A 24,267-nucleotide genomic window follows, 5' to 3' on the forward strand; every position below is an offset into this window, starting at 1 on the left:
TCATAGAGATGTGAGTATTCCAAATAACGCACGCAAAGCCTGGTCATAGCGGACTGCCAAGACCAGTAGCTAGTGTTATGAGGAGGTTCAGAGAAAGCACGAGGTTGCTCCTTTTCCTGCATCTTAAGCTCCACGTTCCTCATTCTCAGTTCCTGTCCCAGGTACATCCTCTCACAGGATGACTGATGGCAGTTGTGCCCTCTCCATGCGGGGGAGACCCCCCCCTCTTTCTCCCTGGATGGCCAAGTGGTCTTCAGTAGGTCAATGGCTAATGCATTTTAAATCCAGTGAATCTGTACATTTCCCATAGGTAGTCAGTCTTGAAAAACCCAACATGTGGGGACATCCACAGCTCCGTCTACATGGGCCGTACGAAGCCCAGGCCAAATCCCTCTCGTCCTCTCTCCTTTGGTTTGATGGGCAGGAACGCCCATCCTCTGACTCTCTTTGTGGGCCCAAGGTTTTGTCTTCTGTGAATAGTTGCTAGAAAGAAGAAAACATGCACATACACACGCACACAGATGGAAAGGTATATTGGTCTCTGAGACATAGCTTTTGAGGGCATCTCCAACCTCTGGGGAACTTTTACTAAATAGATGTGCTTGGGCCTCACCCCAACACACACCTCATAAATCAGTATCTCAGCAACTGGGGGCTTAGAAATTACATATATATAATTAATTATTTCTTTTTTGTTTTTATTGAAGTACAATTGACTCATAATATTAGTTTCAAGTGTACAACATAGTGATTCAATATTTTTATACATTACAAAATGATCACCATGATAAGTCTAGTTATCATCTGTCACCATACAAAGTTATCACAATATTACTGACTATTGCCTGTGCTGTACATTAGAGTCCCTGTGATTTATTTATTTTATAATTGGAAGTGTGTACCTCTTTTTTTTTTTGCCACACTGTGTGGCATGTGGGATCTTATTTCCTTGACTAGGGATCGAACCCATCCCCCTGGCACTGGGAACATGGAGTCTTAACCACTGGATCGCCAGGGAAGTCCCAGGAAGTATGTACCTCTTAATCTCCTCATCTATACAGAGGTGGTTCCAGAGGGGAAGGAGGGACGTGGGACGAGTGGAATAGGTGAGGGAGAAGTTGGATATATTTTTAAAGCTCCCCTGGTGAGTCTGACAATCACCCCAGACCAAGAGCCCCTTAGTGGAGGATATGAACTCTGCTCACATCTGGCAAACACAGCCTACCTTGTTATCCTACAGCATTTTCCTAAACATCTTTGTTCCTAAAAGTTCTAGGCTTCACATTTGCATAACTAAAAGTCTTGTTCAAGAGATTTCTTTAAAACAAAGGAATGGTCTCCACTCAAAGATGAATTAATTACAGCTTTGACTTATACAGAAACTTGAACCTGCAGGAAGCTCTGGTATTACAAGGTTTCACACACACACACAAATACACAAGTTCTCTCACACACACACTTATAAAACACACTTTATTACATATATTTGTGCAGCTTATCTCCCTTAGAAAGTTATAAGCCATAAGTAATTTTTACGGCAGTTGACTTGAATTGTATTTTGTGAGATTTGCATTATAAGAAGCTCTTCAGTATTTAATTTCAACAATGTGAAAAGTATGGCTGCAGCCCTTCTGTTTAACAGATAAGTCTGTCTTGGGGCCGGTGGCGTTAGAAATCCTTAACAACCAGTCTGCACCATTATTTCAGAAAAATGGGGTGCCTGGTTTGCCCAGCTCTGCTCAGGGTTACTTTCTTTTCTTCCATTCTCTCTCTCTCAATTAAAAAAAAAAAAATTCCATAGCTCTTTCCTTGCGAAGGGAATTGTTATTATGGAAGTTGCCATTCCATTTCCTGGACACAATCCTTGTACAAAATTGTACCTCGTGGAAAAACAGGAGACCATGGAACTGGAGGCCTTAAAGTTTAGAATGAAGGACTTTTCATTTTGCCTGGGTATTTTGAGTCTGAAAGTTTACCATTCTGCACCCCAATTCACCTGCTTTTCTTGGTCTCTGCTCTCTTACTGGTGACCTGACAAATCATGGTGATGAGAATGGCTTAATTTCAAAATGCAGGCCTTGGGGATTCCATGTGATTACATGGTCCAGCCTCAGGCAGATGAAGCATCACAGATATGCAGTTGACAGATGAAGCAGTTGAGGCTAGAAAAGCTTGCTGCTAAAGATCACAGAGTGGAGGAGGGGCTAGGGCCCTGGATGTCTGGCTCCTAATATAGTCCCCTTTCCATTAGAACCCAATGGTCTAAGTCCTTCCTGTGCATTAGAATCACCAGTGCCTGCCTGGGGACCAGCCAAACTCCTACCTCCAACATATTTACATCTCAGTTTGTCTTCAAGCCAAATCCGCTGCCTTCCCCTTCCAACTAATTTGCTACTTCTAGTCCCCTCCCATATAAAAATCCCTCATGTAAAGATTCTCAAGTCTGGCTACTACCATCCATTAACATTTTTTAAAAAATTGTTAAAATGTAGGCTCCCCGTCCTCTCCAGAGTGTCAGATTCCGTGCAGGAGGAGGAAGCCCGTGAGCCTGCATTTTGACCTGCTTCCGGAGTGGTTATTTAGTCCTTGGACCAAACTTTGCGAAGCTGCTCCACAGTAGCCATATTAAATGAGGACTTCTAGATTCCATTCTGCCTTACTCAGAGAAGCTCTTCTCCTCGTAAAATGCAAGTACTGGAGGCAGGTTGCCAGGGAACATGTTTTGAGGAGTTTCTGCAACAGCTCTCACTCTAATGGGGAATAACCTCCTGTAATTCGCTGACACGTTGGGGCTTCTGAGGAATGGTGGGAAGAACTGAAGAGTTTGTGTAAAAAGTGCCCAGCGTAACCTGAGTGAGAGAACCTGAATTCCTGGGAGGTAAAGTCTTTGAGGTCAGGGAGTGGAAAATGAGGTACAGGGAAGGGAAGAGTTGATGGAAATTTCTCCTCGGATTTGGCTTTGATATTGAGAAAAGCTGGCAGCTGGGTTTCACCCAACAATACACTACAACCGTTGTTTCCTTGAACTTTCACCTACATAATGAAATGCCTGGTCAAATTTTCCACGTGTTCTTCTTTAATTATTTTTAATATTTTTTGGTAAGGGCTTTATTGAGACATAAAGATAGATTCACATATAATCTTTATTGAGATACAATTCACCCATTTAAAGTGTTCGATTCAATGGTTTTTAGTATATGCACAAAGTTATGCAATCATCACCATAATAGATTTTAGAAGCTTTTTTTCACCTGAGAAAGTAAACTGACCCTTTAGCTATAACCTTCCCCCAATTCAATTGTCTAATACACCCCCTCTGCCCCCATCCCTAAGCAACCATTAATCTACTTTCTTTCTCTATGGATTTGTCTGCTCTGGAGATTTCATATAAACGGAATCATATAATATATGGTCTTTTGTGACTAGCTTCTTTCACTTAGCGTGATGTTTTCAAGGTTCATTCACGTCGTAGCATGTTCCAGTACTTCACCCTTTTTTTATTGCTGAAAATACTCCATTGCATGGCTATCCTGCATTTTGTTTATGCAGGATAAACAAATTCATCCATAGTACCACATTTTGTTTATTCATTCATCCACATTTGGGTTGCTTCTACCTTTTGGGCTATTGTGAATAAAGCTAATTGTGTCCAAGCTTTTATGTGGATATGTTTTCACTTCTCTTGGGTATACACCTAGGAGTGGAATTACTGGGTCAAATGATAATTCTATGTTTAACTTTTTGAGGAGCTGCCAGACTGTTTTCGAAAATCCTCACTTAATTTTTTTAAAGTCAACCTGAAATCAATGGCTCTGAATCATCATATAAGAATTTAGTTACATACAACTCAGCTTGATCACATATAAATAAGGACTTATTGTAAGCAACTGCTTGGCAGATGCAAAGAGTCAAGCTTGGGTTATAAAAGTCAAAGCTCAAATACTCAAGAGTGCTATTTGTTATAATCTTAAAGGTTGGGGTTGGGCTTCCCTGGTGGCGCAGTGGTTGAGAGTCCGCCTGCCGATGCAGGGGACACGGGTTCGTGCCCCGGTCCGGGAAGATCCCACATGCCGCGAAGCTGCTGGGCCCGTGAGCCATGGCCGCTGAGCCTGCGCGTCCGGAGCCTGTGCTCCGCAACGGGAAAGGCCACGGCAGTGAGAGGCCCGCGTACCGCAAAAAAAAAAAAAGGTTGGGGCAATTTTTTATGGATTTGTGTTTATGAAAAAGAATCTTCACAGCTATAAATGTGGCCAATAACAACAACATAAAATAAAATTACTGCACAACAACTCTGAATTAGCAGCTTTGAAAAACGTTTAGTGGCCTGAAAAAATAAGTAAAGCTATTGGATAAAACTATCTATGGATTTTAATTACCCTTGTTTATCATCATTTCTGTATAGGGAAATAGACAAAAAATTTAAGAATAAAGGACTTAGAAATACTTTAAAGTGTTTAAATATAAAATGCAGAGAACTGCACAAAATGTAACTCCATAAATTTTCTCAAAATGAGTCTCACTCATGTAACTGGCACCCACAGCAAGAAACAGATGGTTATCAGCTCCCCTGGAGCTCTCCCTTTCCAGCCATTAACCATCCAACGGAAGAGGATATCTGACTTCTAGCACCAACCTACCCAGACCCAAAGAATACATTTTTGACAGTACATTTCAGGAGTCAGGGACTGACCAGAGGAATAGATTTGTTAAGCTGACAGAATTTCCCAAGACTCAATCAGACTTTTTTATATTTCACAATATAGTAGAATCTTAAAAATTAAATACCTTTAAGCTTGTGCATAAAATAAAATGTACAAACTAGCACACAAGAAACTTTCAGTTTAACATCACCTGCAATTTAAGAATATGTACTGTAGGGCTTCCCCGGTGGCGCAGTGGTTGGGAGTCCGCCTGCCGATGCGGGGGATGCAGGTTCGTGCCCCGGTCTGGGAAAATCCCACTTGCCGCAGAGCAGCTGGGCCCGTGAGCCATGGCTGCTGAGCCTGCACGTCCAGAGCCTGTGCTCCGCAACAGGAGAGGCCACAACAGTGAGAGGCCCGCGTACCACAAAAAAAAAAAGAAAAAAATGTTTTAAAGTGCATGAAACGACATACTTTAAATGTTTATTTTAAAAGACAGGTCCATTTTTTTCTCCAGGATTTGAAGTTTATTTTCAAGAGGAGTCTGTAAAAGAAGTCCTTGGGATTATTAATCACAGGTGCTTTATTTATTTTATTTTATTTTTTAACATTTTTATTGGAGTATAATTGCTTTACAATGTTGTGTTCGTTTCTGCTGTATAAAAATGAATCAGCTATATGTATACATATATCCCCATATCCCCTCCCTCTTGCATCTCCCCTCCCTCTTGCATCTCCCTCCCACCCTCCCTATCTCACCCCTCTAGGTGGTCACCGAACTGATCTCCCTATCACAGGTGCTTTAATTATTCAAAAAGTGTACATGTAAACACATGCACATTGGCAGTGCATCACACTGTGGGCTGAAGTAAGTAATGACCAAAATAAATATAGCCTTTGCAAGCAGAGCATAAAAACGGATACACATTTCCTTTGGTTTACTGGACAGGAGGATATAAAATACCCTCACCTTACTGATAAAATGAGAAGCCTAATACAGAGGCTGTCTTGCTGCAAAACGACACTGCTCTGGTTCTTAACCTGGAAAAAAATCTATTATGATCATTTTATGTATACGAACACTTTCAACACATAAGAATTCTTCCGAGGGAAGGGTAGACTATTAGGAAAAATCATTTTACAAAGGCGAGTCCGTTTTTTAAGCTCTAAATATATCTTATAAGTTACCAAAAACAGATTATGTTTTTATTAGGCTGTTTCTTTGGAAGTTTGGGATTCTACGTTCTACCAGGTGATGCCTAATACAGCTCATGAGTCAAGATGAGTCGGCCACAGAGTGTAACCCTTGCCACGCGCTCCGGGCCGTCCCCGCTTCTTTCTTTCTGGAGGCTGGATACTTCCAAGGTAACCTTGGGCTGCTGCTCGCTCCTACTCTGGTGCCGGGAAAGCACTCCCCGCCCCCCCCACCACGCCCCAACTTCCAGGCGGAGGGGCCGCAGCACAATGTCAGCGCCCGGAAGCCGCACGCGAACGGTAACTTCGCTCTGCGTTGTCCTTCCCCGAAGCCCTGAGCCTTATACTTTTCCCACCAAGTCACCCACAACTCCTCTTCCTGCCATCCTCCCTCCCCGGGGGAAAAAGTTTAAAGCCAGGCTCCCTTCGTATTAAAGGTTGCCAGAGTCTCTGGGCTGGACCTGAAGGGGCCGAGGGTCCACAGCACTTCGGCGGCGCTCCTGTCCCACCCCAGCTTGGCGGGTGGGGACAGTCTCAGACCTTCGGCTGCCTGTACCTCAGCGCCCTGACCGCCGTTCCCTCCTAGCCCGAGGGACCAATTTTAAATATTAGGGCAGGCACCTTTCCTGGGGACCGGGGAGCGAGCGTGGGTTCGGCCGGACCCCATAGGGTGGCGGCGCTGCGTGGCGTGAGCGAAGGGCGCGCGTGGGTGTGCCCGGGTGGGAGTGGGGCGCGCCCGGGCGGCCGGAGGCGGACCCGCCGGCTGACAGGTGGGTGCGGCCGGCGGGAGTCGGGGCGGCGGCAGCGGCGGCGGCGGCAGCAGCAGCAGCAAGTGGTTGGGCCCTGCGCATTTCCTTCCCTCCCCCTGGGCCTCGGAGCCCGCCCGCTTGCCCAGTGCGCGGCGCCCGCGGCTCCGCTCCGCGTCCTCTTACCGCCGCCACCGGCCGCTCCTTCCCCGCCCGTCCATGTCCCTGCCCGTGGTGCTCCCGGGCTCCTGCTGCCCTGTGGCTGGGCTCTCGGGCGGGCCGCAGGCCGGGGGCCCGGGCGCCGCTGCCGCTGCCGCCCAGGAGCCACCGCTGCCCCCGCTACGGCCGCGCTGGCCCCGGGCCGCGCTGCAGCCCCCGGCGCGGCCTCGCTGCGCGGCCACCGCCGCCGCCGCCGGGGTGCTGGCCCCGCCGCCAGTGCTCTCCTCCCGCCGGGCCGCCGCCGCCGCCGCCGCCGCGGCCCCGGGCTCGGCGCTGCTGCCCGCTCGCCCGCTGTTGTCGCTCGGTCTGCTGCAGCTGATCCTGGGCTGCTGCATGGTGGCACTCAGCTTTGGGGCGCTGTCGCTGAGCAGCTCCCCGCAGGTGAAGAACTCGTGCCCGTTCTGGGCCGGCTCCTCGGTGAGTGCCGCGCGTGCCCCGCTCGCCTCGGCAGGGCCCACCCGGGGAGCGGGGGGCTCGGGCCGTTCGCCTCCACTGCCCCGTGATTGATCGCCCCAGGGCTGCCCTTCGGGAGCACAGCCCCTCAGGCCAGTTGAAGTTTTTGGAGGCGTTGAGGCTGGGGGGAAAAAAAAGGGGTAAGAGAGAGAGGAATTCTGGGGTGAATTGGGTTGCACCTGGACAGTGTCTATTCCTTGTAGGCTAAAGGGTTTTGTTGTTTCTGTCAAACTAATAGAATAAACCCGATTTCCGGCTCTTTGGGAGATTGGAAGGATGGGGGTGGGTGACAAAAAAGCGGGAAGAAAATGAGTAAACTTCTTTCAGCTGTTGAACATTTACTTCGCTGACAAGGTCCGCACGGGGAGGGCAAGGATCTTGATCTGTTTTGTTCACTGATGTATCAACAGTGCCTGGCACATAGTAGGAGTATTTGTGGGGTGGATGAAGTGACAGGTTGGCGCACGTCATTTGTCTTTATTCCGCACTAAGGCACAAGTAAATGTGAAGTGTCTGGTGGTGTAGGGTAGCTCCACTGTATCTGGGGACGAGTTTAGGAGGTAATAACAGGGTGTGTGAACGCACCCACGTACTTGGTCATTAAAGGAGGGCCCTAAGCCCGCACTAGGTTCCTGGAGCCACGCAGACTGATGGGCAGAATTTAATTCTCCAGAACCCGAACCCATCGTGGATGAGCTTGCCCAAGTCCCAACTAGCCGGAGATGTCTGCCCCGCTCCGGTACAGGCCCTACCGGCCCTGCCTCCTCCGACAGGGAAGGCTGTTCTGGGGCAAAAGGCTGCTGCCCTCGAGCGTTTATGGAAACTGGTGGCTGCTCATCCCTGCCTCCTAACGATTTCACAGCTTCCAAAGCATCCTGCATCTTGAGGTTTGCTGAGGATTGAGAGACCTGGAAATAGGTTTTCGTGGAATGATTGTGGAAGATGAATATTTAAAGTAAACGGCCTTTCTCTAAACTAAATCTAAAAGCCTGGCAATGCCTATAGTTTTTACTAAGATCTGTAATGAATGTGTATTTTGAATGGCTGAAAATTGTCCTTGCAGGTCCACACAAACCCAGATTCAAGACCAAATTTTAAGAATATAGGGAGAACTAACTGAACCCAAAGTAATTGTTTGAATAAGAACTGCAAGAACATTAGGTACCTAGAACCTGGCCTGACATTTTATACTTAAACTGATGCCAGTTTGTTCTTCTTTTTGAAATACTTGGATGCTGGATGATCATACTGTGGTGGGTGGAATTCACAATCTGTGCATCGTGTAAAAGGAATCCCACCCTCCTGGCCCTACCCTTGGGCTCTCCCACTGGCCTCTGGGAGTCCTTTAAAACTTCAGAAAGGAGTATTCCCAACAGGGTAGGGATTAGATCCGTTATGCTCCTTAGTCCACTTGTCAGACTAAATTCAGCCAAATGGTGGCTGCATTTTATTTCTCTAAATACCATGGGCCAGAAGTGACTGTTGCATACATTTTTAGGGATTTGCTCTTTGTAAAATCATAATCTCTTGTCTTCTCAAAGATAGCTAGTTTAGGATTATTGAAAACTATTTTTTCCCTCCTAAAATTAAACCCCTAAATCAGTGTACTATTGTGAATTATTTCGGAGGTAAATATACTTTAGATGTCAGTCAAGCCATTGTTAGATTTGATGAACTATTTAAAAAAAAAAAAAGAGGAATCAGCCAGAAGATAAAGGCTGCTAGCTTGGGCCTGCTGGCTGGGCACATCCTTGTCTCTGGGACTCAGCAAACCAGAGCAGGGAAAGAATGAGTGATTTGGAACTGAGTCTCTTCCACAGGGTCCTTTTCCCACATTGTGCCCCCAACTCTATACGCAAACTTGCAACTGTTTGTTATTCTTATTTGTTGTGGCCTGTTTCTGAGGTTGTCCTCAGAATTTGCAAAGTGACAACAGAACCAACAGATAGTACATGTCCAGAACAACTGAATAGGATTTGAGAATGGCATTAAGTCCCATGACTTTCCTGGTGTTGCAGGAAAAAAGTCTCAGCAGTAGCATACCTTTTGAATTTATGTGTGTGAGAGAGATTTTTTTTTTTAACTCTGCTTTATGGAAAATTTTAAATTTATTCAAACACCGTACAATGAATCTTCTTCATGTACCCCTCACCCAGCTCTAACAGTTGTTTTATCTCCTGTACCTCTTTCTGGCTCTGCTGCCGGCTCTATGTGTTCTTTTTTTTTGGCTGCACTGGGCAGCTTGTGGGATTTTAGTTCCCCGGGCTCTCGGCAGTGAAAGCGCTGAGTCCTAACCACTGCACCACCAGGGAATTCCCTCTATGTGTTCTGATAACTCCAGAAGGAAGGGTGTTCTAAGCAGGGTAGAAATTAGCTTCAGCGTGCCCTCTAGTCCGTTTGTCAGATTCACTTCCCACGTTATTTTGAAACAAATCTCAGACATCACATCATAACACCTGTAAATATTTCAATACATGTATGTTTTTAGAAAGAAAATATAAGTGGACTTGAGAGACAGCAGAGAAGTGACCAGGAAGTCTTAAGAACCCCACTCTACCTTTAAAATTTTATTGTGGAAATTTTAAATCTCAACAAATGTAGAAAGAACCCCCATTGACCCGTCACCCAGCTTCAGTAGTTATCAACATTTACATGGTCACTGTATACTCACACCCACTCCCCCTTGGTAACACCCACTGGATTATTTTAAGGCAAATCTCCAGTATTGTAGTTTCAGCATTAAATATTTCAGAATGTATTTCTAAAAGAAAGGGGCTTAATAGTTAAAAGGAAGGAGCTTGATAGCACGTTGTAACTAATTTAAAGACAGCTAAACTAAAGTTTTTATGAGAAAAGCTTAAAAATTATGACTTGACTGCAGAGTATTTTTTTTTATGACAGCTTTTTTGAGATATAATTCACATTCCATTTAAATCTACTTATATCACCCATTTAAAGTGTGCAGTTCAATGATTTTTATTAAATTCACAGTTTTGCAACCATCTCCACAATCAATTTTAGAAAATTTTCATCACCCCCCAAAAGAAACCCTGTACCCATTAACAGTCATACCCCATTTCTTCCTTACTCCATTATCCCTAAGCAACCACTGATCAATTTACTTTCTGTCTCTATGGATTTGTTATTCTGGCCATTTCATAAAAATGGGCTCATACAACAAATGGTCCTTTGTGACTGGCTTCTTTCACTTGGCATAACATTTTCAAGGTACATCCATGTTGTGACATGTATCACTACTTCATTCCTGTTTATGGCCAAATGAGATCCTATTGTGTTGCTATACCATGTTTTATTTATCTCTCAGAAGTTTGACTGGCATATGTAAGTAGGTAGTTGAGTGGCAGTGCCAGCTTAAGTCTAAGGTTACTTCAAACCCACGTAGGAACACAGTAGAAGGATATCCTCATATTTCAAGCTTTGAATGACCATTATATGCCTGAGTCTGCTGTATCAACTAAGTCAGCAAATCTTTTGGCTGCAGCAAAAATTTTGCTCATAAGGGACAAATATATTCATTTGAAAGGACTATTTTGTCAAACACACTATAGTTCAAGAATATTTTTCCATATATGCCGCTGTGTTATTCTCACCTTGAGCCCGAGATTTGGAGTCTTCCTTCACTTGTCTGAACCTTGAAGGTGTATTTTATCTATTGTAATATATGTTTGAGAATTAACAAGTCCTATAAAGACTCTTTTCCCATACTTTACATACTTACTTTCAGCAACTTTGAAGGGAGTGTTTTTAATGTGCCCATTGTTTCTGAGCGCTCTGTGATCATTTATTTTCTGGCTGGTGTCCTTGGTTAATGACTCAATCTATTATTATTCCCAAAGTTCATGAAACTAAGCGAGTAGACACTTTAAAAACATGCTGAAGTTTGACCCAGGTGAGGGCAGAGGGAGGATCTCCATGTCTGTGTTCAGGCCACGCTATCCTGGCTCCTGATTTGGAGGCATAGTTAGTTAATATTAGTTAGATTCCACTGGGACTACGGGAGACCAGCCTACCACACTGTTTTAGATTAATGAAAGAGTAGAGAGAGTTGCATTGGTTCGTGTCTCCCTCAAAAAACAAAATTCCTGACTCTGATGACGTATATGATCCTTGGGAGATATTTCAGGCAAGTGGTAGAGAATTAGTTATTGTTTTTTGTTCTTCTCTGGGGGCCCTGATAACCTTTATCATCTACATACATTCATGTCTCTCTATTGAAGTCACTGACCTGAACTCATGGTCCCCCCTCCCTTGAGTCTGTGATTCTTTGGCAAGATTCCAGTTCCTTATAAAGAGACAGACACTGGTGAACCTTAAGGTAAACCTATTAAAAAAAATTTACAATGACAGAATGTAAAAAAAAGCATGAATGGTCCAGAGTGGAAACTAACACAAAAATTCTAAAGTCTCTACCAGTTAAACAACAGTAAGTACATTTTTTTCTGTCATAATCATCAAATACTACTTTAATATTGAAGGAGTATTTTTTTTTTTTTTTTTTTTGTGGTACGCGGGCCTCTCACTGTTGTGGCCTCTCCCGTTGCGGAGCACAGGCTCCGGATGCGCAGGCCCAGCGGCCATGGCTCACGGGCCCAGCCGCTCCGCGGCATATGGGATCCTCCCAGACCGGGGCACGAACCCGTATCCCCTGCATCGGCAGGCGGACTCTCAACCACTGCGCCACCAGGGAGGCCCTGAAGGAGTATTTTTAAGTATAACTTTTGAGATGAATTTAATTTTCTTTGGTCCTTTATTTTACACAACAGCAGAGTCACATGATAAGTTCTTTTTTTATTGGAGTATAATTGGTTTACAATATTGTGTTAGTTTATACTGTACAGCAAAGTGAATCAGCTATACGTATACATATATCCCCTCCTTTTTGGACTTCCTTCCCATTTAGGTCCCTACAGAGCACTGAGTAGAGTTCCCTGTGCTATACAGTATGTTCTCATTAGTTATCTATTTTATACATAGTATCAGTAGTGTATATATGTCAATCCCAATCTCCCAATTCCTCCCACCCCACCCCCTTTCCCCCTTGGTATGCATATGTTTGTTCTTCTCTACGTCTGTGTCTCTATTTCTGCTTTGTAAATAAGATCATCTATACCAATTTCTTCAGATTCCACATATATTCGTTAATATATGATATTTGTTTTTCTCTTTCTGACTTACTTCACTCAGTATGACAGTCTCTAGGTCCATCCATGATGATAAGTTCTTGAGCAAGTCATTGAGCCTCTCAACCTCAGTTACTCATCTGTAAAATGGGTGGGATGATTCTTGCCTCAGAATTGATTTTGTGAGAGTGTAATTAGAGAACATTTAGGAAAATGCTTCGTTGCTGAGTCCTAGCCCCAGGCCTGGCACATACTAGAACTTCTATCAATGTTTTTTAAACATCAAGACAATATTTAATTAAGGTAAGGTGAACAGGCTAGTTTTTTTTTGTTTGTTTGTTTTTTGGTGGGACATTGTGGTAACCAACAAGCATACATGAGAAATACCCAGTTGTCCACTTTGTCAGATCTTTTACTGAGTTACCCTGGGCAGATAAAGAATGATACATGCCCACATACATTTAAAAAATATATGCAGTGTAAAAGCTATAGGGCAAGATAGGTTATTAAGAAGTGTGAATATTGTAAATATGGGACACCTATAACATGGCTCTTTTTAACTCTGTGTTTAGATACGGCAACTTTTGACAAACAATTCAGAACATTTTTGCCCTAAGGTATGTTAATGGATTAACACAGAAAAATAAGGTAGTAGAATTATATGCTTTTGACTTTAATGATTTGATTTTTAAGCTGGAAAGTTAAGGCACATTCACCACATATGGTGGGTAACAGTGATTCTTGCCTGGAGTATCTTAGCATCCTTCTTTGCAATATCAGAAAAAAAGAAAGGCCTCTGCTTTTCCCCATAAGCTACAAAGAATGGGTCACAAGTGAGTAAAACCAAAATTGTAATAAATCTCATTATAGTGATATAGAGATAATTTGGTGTTAGAAAATAGGTTCTCGCCTGTTTATTCTGAGCAAGTTGCATCTGGCACTGGGTGGAAATCATGCTGATGGAGTTGCTTTTTGCTGTTGATGTACTCTTTTAAGAAGCACAGGAGTGAAAAATACGTTTAGGCTTACATAGTCATCTTTGAGCAAGTTCATCTCCTGTTTTTGACCTTCATTCATTCATTTATTCATCATCCACTCAGTTGTTCGTTGACTCTTGCCATAACTAATTGAGTGCCTCTAGCACCCTTTAGTGGTACTTGAGTGAATATTCAGAGATCCGAGCCCTCATGAGATTGCAAGTGAGTGTAGAACACAATTGAACAAGTAATAGCATGATGAGGTAATGGAAGGCCAGTGTCAAGGGATCTTGAGTCCCTTCTGATGGAGCTCCAGCTGCTGCTGCCATTGATGGAAGCGGAGGCATTGAATACTCTGCCTCCTCCTCTTTCACTTCCCCATCCTCTCTCCCCAGTCATGAATTGCACACACACCCCCGAAATGTGAACCTCCATTCCCTTCAGTCTTGAGCTCTTAAAGGATTCATCCCTAGCTGCAGCACTTTTATTCCACATTCCAGAGGCTTCCTACTTCCTCTGCTTCCCCTTCTCTATCTCACCACTCACGGGGTTCCCCAAGTGTGTTGGGCTTACTTAATCTTGAAGAATGGGAGAAATAGAGTAGAAGTTGGTGTGTGCCTTTGTTGCAGGGTTCAGGACTGAGGTGGATGGAACTACAACTCCCACCTACAACTAGAATGTAGATTCTTGAAGCATCCTATAAAGAAGGGTGGTTTACAAAAATCCTGTTGAAATTTAACATTTGTGTGTGCTGAGTCTACAAAACAATTCAAATGGAAATGATATCTTTAAGTATTTTGTCTTCCAACCCATGAATGTGGTACATGTCTTGATTTATTTGGGTCTTTAATATTGCTCAATAAGCTTTATATTTCTTCCTACTGAGGTCTTAAGTTTCTTTGTCACATATATTTTGAGATTGTTGATATTTCTTTTTTTTTTAATTTATCTTATTTTTAATTTATTTATTTTTGGCTGTGTTGGGTCTTCGTTGCTGTGTGCGGGCTTTCTCTAGTTGCAGCGAGCAGAGGCTAATCTTCTTTGCGGTGCGTGGGCTTCACATTGCAGTGGCTTCTCTTGTTGCGGAGCACGGGCTCTAGGTGCATGGGCTTCAGTAGTTGTGGCACGCGGGCTCAGTAGTTGTGGCTCACAGGCTCTAGAGCGCAGGCTCAGTAGTTGTGACGCACGGGCTTAGTTGCTCCGAGGCATGTGGGATCTAACTGGACCAGGGATCGAACCCACGTTCCCTGCATTGGCAGGCGGATTCTTAACCAGTGCGCCACCAGGGAAGCCCCTGTTGATGTTTCTTATATGTCAAATACATTTTGTACATTTTTAACAATTATTATTTTTTTAATTAATTTATTTGGCTACGTTGGGTCTTCATTGCTGCGCACGGGCTTTCTCTAGTTGCGGCGAGCGGGGGCTACTCTTCGTTGCGGTGTGTGGACTTCTCATTGCAGTGTTCTCTTGTTGCGGAGCAGGGGCTCTAGGCACGCGGGCTTCAGTAGTTGTGGCTCATGGGCTCTAGAGTGCAGGCTCAGTAGCTGTGGCACATGGGCTTAGTTGCTCTGCAGCATGTGGGATCTTCCCAGACCTGGGCTCAAACCCCTGTCTCCTGCTTTGGCAGGCAGATTCTTAACCACTGCGCCATCAGGGAAGTCCCAACAATTATGTTTTAAATTTAGTTTGCTCATATATGCAAAGTCCTCTCTAAAGAGAAAGGGAGGGAGGGAGGGAGGGAGGAAGAAAACTGTCTAGCTTAGGGGACTTCTCTGGCGGTACAGTGGTTAAGACTTCTCCTTCCAGTGCAGGGGGTGCGGGTTCGATCCCTGGTCGGGAGCTAAGATCCCACATGCCTCGGGGCCAAAAAACCAAAACATAAAGCAGAAGCAATGTGGTAACAAATTCAATAAAGCCTTTAAAAATGTTCCACATCAAAAAAATCTTTAAAGAGAAAAAGACTGTGCTCCCAATGCAGAGGGCCCTGCTTTGATCCATGCTCAGGGAACTAGATCCCACACGCCACAGCTAAAGATTCCACATGCCACAACTAAAGATAATGCATTCCAGAATTAAAGATTCCGCATGCTGCAACTAGAGATCCCGCATGTGGCAACGAAGATCCTGCATGCCGCAACTAAGACCCGGCACAGCCAAAGATAAATAAATAAATAAAAATAATAAATAAAAAATAAATTAAATTCTTGAGTTTAAAAAGAAAGAAAGAAAGAAAGCTTAGTTCTTTTGTCCCAGAGACTCTTCATTTGAAATGATAATTGTATCTGTCATGATCTATTAAAAACATTTTATTTATTTATGTACTTATTATACACGTGCCCCTTTCAACTTAGCAGTGCTACTCCTGGGACTTTATTCAGCAGAGATAAAAAGCACTTGTTTGTAAGGATATATGGCCATGATGTTTACTGCAATATTGTTTGGGGGCAAAAAACTGGAAAAAGAGTGAATATCCATGAATATGGAAATGATTGAATACATTAGGTAGTGGTTGTACAAAGGAATATTATGTAAACATTAAATGGAAATGAATGAGAGCTAGTCCAGTAAACATGAAGTGATTTCCAGTGAAGTATTTGTTGAGAGAGAAAAAGAAGAGGAGGAAGAGTATCTTTTATGATTTTTTTTTTTGTAAATATCATACCCCTGTGCATGTGTGTGTATAATTCAAAGCCAAGTAAGGAACCTGGAACCCAAGATCTCATGGATTCCAAGTTCCAATTTGTAAGTAGATGTCACCCGTACCCTCTAGACAAGCCCCATCAAGTGTGTTTCCAGGAAGAAATCGTTTAGAGGAAGGAAATATCCTATTGAATTTAAGATGATGAAAGGATATAGTGCCCAGTGAGCAGGCAGCTGATAGTATGTTTAAACATAGACATGAGGGCTTCCCTGGTGGCGCAGTGGTTGGGAGTCCGCCTGCCGGTGCGGGGGATGCGGGTTCGTGCCCCGGTCCGGGAGAATCCCACATGCTGCGGAGTGGCTGGGCCTGTGAGCCACGGCCGCTGAGCCTGCGTGTCCTGAGCCTGTGCTCTGCAACGGGAAAAAACATAGACGTGATACAAAGAAATTGTCTCTTGTCTGCCCATATATGTTTTTTGGTCCTTGATATAAATGGGTAGACTTGTCCTCTACTGGTTTGTTGTGAAATGATTACCCTCAGTCAATAAATGGAGAACAGAGAGTATCGCAGGTAGGCCTGTGAGCTTTGGGTTTCAAGTAGCACTGTAATCCTTACTGATTTGTAGTTAAATAAATAGTTATTGTGAAATGGTGCATTTGAGTGATTTTGGTGTAAGGTGCACTTGAAAGAAAATCCTCATAACTGCTTTCAGCAGATGCACTTTATTACATACACAAAGGTCATCAGAGTGACCCTGGGCTGAATAATTACTTTGCTTATCCTTTCCTAACTGCTTAGTGAACTGTGTTATTCAAAAGGCTGATGTTGTCTTCCAGATTACGTTTTGGCAAAATGCTGGTTCTTCTTTACTGAGGATTTTAGGTTATTGTTTATTGACGTGTCATTTTGCAACATGAGATATTTCTCACTGTAGTCCCTCTGCCTTTGAGGAATAAAAGTTCAGGAACATTTACTAATTACCAATCATGTGACAAGCACTTTGCTAGGAGCTGGGGATTCAGAGAGACAGGACAGGCATTCACAGTCAGTGGGCAAGACAAAAATGCAATGAGTTTTTTTGGGGGAAAAAGTTATATGTAGAGGGCTTACAGGAGTGTGGGGTGTTAAGATTAATATGGCTCATCGGAGGTGATGACTGTGTGTTGGGGCCTTGCAGAATGCATAGGAGTTCTCAGGCAGCTAGGAGGGGAGTTGGGAAGAGAGGACTCTGTGACAAAGAGAAGCACAAAGTCCTGGAATGTCTAGAGCCTGGCCAGTCTGAGGAAGGACAAGTATGCCTGGAAGGAGGGTGGGTCAGGAGTACATGGAAACCAGGCTTGCGAAGTAGGCAGGGGAACATCCTAAAAGGCCTTGTTTACCATTTTGAGGAATTAACTTGTCCCGTGAAGGATGGGTACCCACCAAATGAAGGGAGGGTTGCAGCCAGACATTCTTTTTATGCGGCTGACTCTGGTGACAGATTAGGTGCTACTGGGGGCAGGAAACCTGGATAGGAAATACTGATTCCTTAACTCGGAGGATAGGCTAGTTTCTGTTCGTATGTTCTTAACCGACCTTAAGAAAAAACATACGTAGTCAGTGAAAAAGTTTCAGGAACTTGGACAAGAAAGATACTCTAAAACCATATACCAGGGTTAGAAGCTTTTGAAATTTCAGTATTTAAAAAAAATATATACTTCAGAGACTGGGGATTAGTTTATTGGAATTGGTCCCTTTTCTAGATTTATGATCCTGTTTATCCTTGTAGGTGATACTCTCTGGAATCATAGGATTAACAACTTGGAAACGGCCTATGATACTCCTGGTATGTACTGATCTTATAAATTTTTACCCTTTGTAAAATGTGCTGTTTATGAAGTATGTTGAAATAAATTGTTGAGGAAGTGCTAAAGCTTCCTCGTTCATTAAAAAAAGAAGTTAACAATGGACAATATTAGAAGCCAGATGTTCTCCTGACAGTAAAGTAAGATGATAATTTTGCTGCTTTTCTGATTCACTTTAAGCTTCTTATACACCCAATTCTATACATGTGTTTCAAGTTCCAGGATTAGATCTATTGTAAAGATATAACAAAAGCAAAGCAAGGGCTTCCCTGGTGGCGCAGTGGTGGAGAGTCCGCCTGCCGATGCAGGGGACATGGGTTTGTGCCCCGGTCCGGGAGGATCCCGCATGCCGTGGAGCGGCTGGGCCCGTGAGCCATGGCCACTGAGCCTGCTCGTCCAGAGCCTGTGCTCCGCAAGGGAAGAGGCCACAGCAGTGAGAGGCCCGCGTTCCGCAAAAGAAAAAAAAGCAAAACAAAACTAAATGGCTGGGACTTCCCTGGTGGTCCAGTGGTTAAGAATCTACCTTCCGGGACTTCCCTGGTGACGCAGTGGTTAAGAATCCACCTGCCAGTGCAGTGGACACGGGTTTGAACCCTGGTCCAGGAAGATCCCACATGCCGTGGAGCAACTAAGCCCATGTGCTACTACTGAGTCTACTCTCTAGAGCCCGCAAGCCACAACTACTGAGCCCACGTGCCACAACTACTGAGCCCATGCACTGCAACTACTGAAGCCCGCTTGCCTAGAGCCCGTGCTCCGCAACAAAAGAAGCCACCACAATGAGAAGCCTGCGCACTGCAACGAAGAGCAGCCCCTGCTCACTGCAACTAGAGAAAGCCCACACACAGCAATGAAGACCCAACGCAGCCAAAAATAATAAAAAAATAAAAAAAAAAGAATCTGCCTTCCAATGCAGGGGACACGGGTTCGATCCCTGGTCAGGGAACTAATACCCCACATGCCGCGGAGAAGCTAAGCCTGTGTGCCGCAACTACTGAGACTGTACACTCTGGAGCCCGCGTGCCACAACTAGAGAGAAGCCTGTGTGGCGCAACGAAGAGCCCGCGTGCTGCAAGTAATAACCCAAAGCAGCCAAATTAATTAATTAGTTAATTAATTTTAAAAAATAGTCTTAAAAAAACCCCACTGGGCTTCCCTGGTGGCGCAGTGGTTGAGCGTCCGCCTGCCGATGCAGGGGACGCGGGTTCGTGCCCCGCTCTGGGAGGATCCCACATGCCGCGGAGCGGCTGGGCCCGTGAGCCGTGGCCGCTGAGCCTGCGCGTCCGGAGCCTGTGCTCCGCAACGGGAGAGGCCACAACAGTGAGAGGCCCGCGTATCACAAAAAAAAAAAAAAAAAAAAAAAAAAAAAAACCCCACTAAACGGCTTACTCTGGGCATTTTGAACATACACAAAAGTGAAGGGAATGATATAATGAACTCCCTGTACCAATCATCCAGCTTCAACAATTATCAATCCTTAGCCAATCTTGTTCATTTAGACCCTTACCCATTCCCCACCCCTTCCACATTCTTTTTTCCTCCACATTCTTTCAAAGCAAATCTCAGCTTAAATCATGAATACATTATTTTTTATTGTTACAGTACTTGGGTTGGGCAATCTCAGAATTTCCTTGCTTAGATTTCCTATATTCTCTCTTTATCACACCTATATTATATTTTCATTGTAATAGAGACATATATTGTTGACTTTATCCTTTTTTTAGTTATTCAGGTAAAATTCACATAGTATAAAATTAACCATTTTAAAGTGTACAATTTGATGGCATTTAGTAAGTTCCCATCCTTTATTTTTATTTATGTCCTTTTGATTCAGGGAATACTATAAAAAAGATAGACAAATGCCAATGGAGAGGCCAACTTACAAGGATGAGGTAGAGGATTTAGGAAATTCAATTTGAAGTATGCTTAAAAAATTTATTTTTCTGTATAGCATCTCTTATTTTTCTCCCATCCATTTTGAAATAGGGTTAAATAATTTTCTGAATTCATTCCATTTATATACATAACGCAGCCAGGCTGTCCTTCAGACCACTGTTTGCTAAGTGATGGGTAACAAATATAAAACTAGTTAAATTCTTAAATACAAGGAGATGGAGCACATTTCAGGATACAGTAAGAATAATGGAGCCCAATACTGTGTTGACGACCTTGAAAAACTGAACTGAAGAGTTTTCAGACCCACAAGACAATGCAGGCAACATTTTACAGGTCCATCAATTATTGCATTTGGTGAAACTTTGTTAATATTTCCAGGAGTAAATGATTGATACAGCATTTTAATATATTAGCAGGATAGGAGAAAATGAGGCTTTGGATGAGTCTTATGGCATGAGTTATGAGTGCTTGGGGTTTGTTTTACAACAACTCTCTAGGTTTACAGTCACTGCAGAAAAATTTTTGATGGTGTTCAATGTTTATACTAATGTTTGGTTCTGGGCGTCATCTTTGCACTGTCCTTTTCCATTGGGTCAGTATTGAAATGCTCAGTAATATGAACCTCAGGTATTTAAAATCAGAAAAGTATCTCATCTAATGCTATTTGTACTTTTAAAATTCCAAATGGTGAAGAGAATATGAGTGCTTGTTCTAGACAGATATTAAGAAAGTCCACCTTTTAAAATATTTCTTTCTTTAACATTGTTTTCTTTTGGAAAGGTGCCCTTGTAAATTTATTATGTGAGCTCAAGCAACTTTAAATGAAAATGACCTTAATAAAAATGTATTTCTCATCCTTGTTAAGTATATGTACTTTGTCGCAAAGTTGTAACCAGTTTGTACATACCATGTTGTGCTCTGCTTTTTCTGTTTAATATGAAATTAAGTTCACATTAGTAGCTATTATGTTTCCCTGTACGAGGAGTCCACATGCCTATAACTTAGAATTGCTACGCAGCATTTTGTCATATTTCTGAATTACCCTCAGTCATAAGCCTGTTGGACATCTGAGCTTCGAAGTTTTGACTGTTAAGAATTATGTATTTAGAAGGTCATTTAGTGATCATTTTGAAATGTTAATTAACATCAGTTTATAAAGAAGATAAATTAATTGGCGGGAATTGTGCAAGGGAAACTTTCTGAGTATATCAGTAGGTCATTTGACCCTTAGTCAGTATCATAGAGGAAAAAGCAGTCCACGGGAATCTTAGTAGTATATCATTATAACCTCTGCCAAATGCTTTTGTTATGTTAAAAAGCCACATGAAAGAAACTGACGCACCAGTCTGACACTCCTAGTTTGAGTCCTAGTTCATTTACAGAAGAGCTATGTCACTCTGTGCAGCCACTTAGCTTCTCTGAGTCTAGTTTTCTTTTCTGAACAGAGGATAGTCTAGTGACCCTCAATGGATACTTTACCTTTTTTTTTTTTGTTCCCCACGCATCCCCCTTTCTGAGTTTAGGGAATATGCCATCAGATGATTTGAGTGGGAGGCTGTGTTCATTAGAGAAGCCAGAAGTGCCCGTGTGTTTTTGCAGACCCGGGCTGGGCTGGTCAGAGTCACAGCCCTACCGCCATTCACGTCCCACACTCGACCTACAGGGGCGCCTTCTGACTCTGACACAGCCAGGCTGTCCTTCACAAACCTAGGACCTTCTTTCCCTAGCTGTTTGCTTGGCTGCCTTCTTCTCTTCTGGGTCTCAGCTCAGCAGTCATCTCAAGAGAGAGACCTTCCTTGACCACCCTGACTGCAGTGACCCCTCCTCTGCGCCCCTCACCGGGTCCCAGCACTGAATACTGGCTTCTTCTTGGTCTGTAAGTAGCCTGAGTGCGCCTCACCTGTCTCCCCCAGTAGATGGTTAGTCAGTTCTGTGAGGACAGGGGTCTCTCCCCAGGACCACTGTGCTCAGGACACACTTACGTTTGAACGGTGGCATTAATTTGGCAACCAGTAAGAAATTCAGATCCTGGGTAGTTCTCAAGGTTTCTCTTTTACATTTGTCTTAAATTTTTCTCACTTGTTTTTGTTCACTTGAACTTTGTATTTACCACCTTTTACCACCACTTCAGGGTGGTTAGAGAGTATTTTGGTAGTGAAGTTTGGGAGGGGGCTGGTTGGTCTCTTTAGGGGCTTTCAAGAGGCAAGCTGTTCTCATTTTAAGTTGTTGGGTGTCCAGAACATTTGAACACTTCCTTTTGAGAGCGTTTACATTTGTGCTCCCCCTTTGTGTTTGTTTCAGTGATTACATCAGGTTTATACTGGTTTGAACAAAGAAGGTCAGTTTGACCTAGTTCCTTCAAACTCAAGTTTTCATGGAAACTCAGAGTTGGAAGATTTCGTTCACTGGGTCTTCTTCTTTCTACTGATAGAATACTCAGGTGTCCAGAACAAAATAATAATTTTGGGAGACACTTTGTGTATGTTTGTAGCTATTTTGGGCTGTGACTGGGATTAAGGTTGGGGGTGTGTGCATGTGCATGCATCTGTGTGTGTATGTGTGTGTGTATGGTATTCTATCAAGAATACTTGTGTATTTTCCATCAAGAGCAAACATTTTCCATTTTAAAAGAATGTCCTTATATTTTCTAGATATCATTCAGTTTTCATTCTAATAAAATGTTTTAGACTTGTTTAGGAATCACAGACTCAGTGCTGGGAATGACCTCAAAGATTGCCTTACTTAGGCACCTCAGGTGGAAAACAGAATTGCCTTGATAAGATAGTTACTGAATTGGCGGACTGGACACAGGCTGGTGTCCTAGCCGGGGTGGAGACCCCCTGTCTCTGCCAGGGAGGTTCTTTCTCCTATTGGATTTGCACAGCCAGTAACAAAACTGATGCTGAGACTGGAACAGCACAAGCTTTTTTTTTAAACTATAAAGATGTTTTTATTTTTATTTTATTTTTTTTCACATCTTTATTAGAGTATAATTGCTTTATAATGATGTGTTAGTTTCTGCTGTATCACAAAGTGAATCAGCTATATGTATACAGATATCCCCATATCCCCTCCCTCTTAAGCCTCCTTCCCACCCTGGAACAGCACAAGCTTTATTCAATGGCCAAAGGATGGAGAAGAGGGAACCTAGTTCTCAAATCCACTTCTCAACCCAATTTGGGGGAGAGACACCAAATATATAGGAGGGTCAAGGTAAAAGGAGGGAGGGAATTAGAAAGAGTGGGAAGAACACTCATGAGTTATTCGAGAATCAGAGTGTGGTTTGGACCTGGAACTGTTGCAGCTCTCCTTTTCAGTCGTTATGTGGGCTTTTCCAGTTGTTGTCATGGCAATCGTCAACTGTCATGGTGTTGGTGGGTGTGTCATAACCTGCTGATGTATTACAACGAATGTATAATGAGGCTCAAGATCTACTAGAAGTCAAATCTTCCGTCATCTTGGGCCTATTTGGTTCTAACCAGTTCTTTTTTTTTTTTTCTTTGCAGCTTCCTCCTGAAGCTTAGATTAAGACTCATTGGTTTCTATTTGAGGGAGGGGCAGGGGTCTGATTCTGGGGCAACAGCCTCGGTAACAAGATGTTTTCCTTTGGTGGTACATTTGGTAAGAATTGCCACTGTGAAAGCCCAGCCAGGCATTCTGCCTACAGTTTTGGTTGCTTATGAAGTGGTAATTTGACCTATAGTTATTTTTATTTTTCTTGTCAGTTTGGAACAGAGAGGATGAATATGACCTTCAAGCTGATAAAAGACAGCTTTATCCTTTAGCATAAAGAATGAAGGTTCTTCCCTGGTGAGGTTCTTGGGTCACGTATGTAGTTTATTCTCAACTGCAGGTCCTGTTGATTTGAACCCTGGACTAAGAACAGAAGAGGTAGATGAATTGGCTGTTTTTAGAAAATGATCCATCAGTTTCTCTTCTAACTTCAAGATTATAGTATTTAGGGTAAAGCCTCCCTCATTCCCCAAAGAGACTAAAAAATGGCATCAGTATGATACACAGATACCTTATTACCCCTCAGCTAACAGTTCAAGTAGGCTAGGCTGGTAAGATGGTCCTGCTCCATTTGGGGATCCAGGTTCTTTCCATCTTATTGTGCCTCAAAGGGAGGGTCATGAAATGTCCAGACACTTTGTCAAAAGAGATTGAGGAACTAGTCTCACCAGATAGTCAGAAAATTCTTATAGGTGGGTTATGCCATGGGACAGATGGTGGCCCTTTCATTCCTGATGATAAAAGAACAGGAGGGAGCAGAATACCTAGGCACAGATTAGGAATCTGTACATTTATAAGAGGAACTCTGAAGCTCTGGCTTGTGCAGTCTGGTTCTTTCAGGAATATTTCATGGTTGTCAGTCATTTGGAATGAGCTCCCTGGTTTGAGAGTTCAAGAAACCTGCATTTTAATGCTGACATGTTACCACTAATTATTGGATGATCTCAGGGAAATCTCTTGATTTCTGCAGGTATGAAGTGAGGGTTTTTTTTACGTGTAG

The 24,267-nt window shown here is 43.3% G+C and overlaps 1 protein-coding gene across 2 annotated transcripts in view; it reads left to right on the top strand.

The window, feature by feature from the left end:
- The first annotated feature begins 6,707 nt into the window (after window positions 1-6,707).
- The window catches only part of ENTREP1 (endosomal transmembrane epsin interactor 1), a 61,647-nt gene continuing 44,087 nt past the window's right edge, over window positions 6,708-24,267 (top strand). Inside the window, exons 1-2 of one of the 2 annotated variants that reach the window (XM_081238178.1) lie at window positions 6,708-7,216; window positions 17,783-17,839. In XM_081238178.1, coding sequence (XP_081094304.1) covers window positions 6,800-7,216; window positions 17,783-17,839 — 474 coding nt within the window. In that variant the 5' untranslated portion in view covers window positions 6,708-6,799. The remainder of the gene's footprint in view (window positions 7,217-17,782; window positions 17,840-24,267) is intronic. The other variant, XM_081238179.1, reaches the window with a different exon arrangement.

Source organism: Mesoplodon bidens (genome assembly GCF_964165515.1).
Source record: "Mesoplodon bidens genome assembly, chromosome: 6".
In the NCBI taxonomy this organism is placed as follows: domain Eukaryota; kingdom Metazoa; phylum Chordata; class Mammalia; order Artiodactyla; family Ziphiidae; genus Mesoplodon; species Mesoplodon bidens.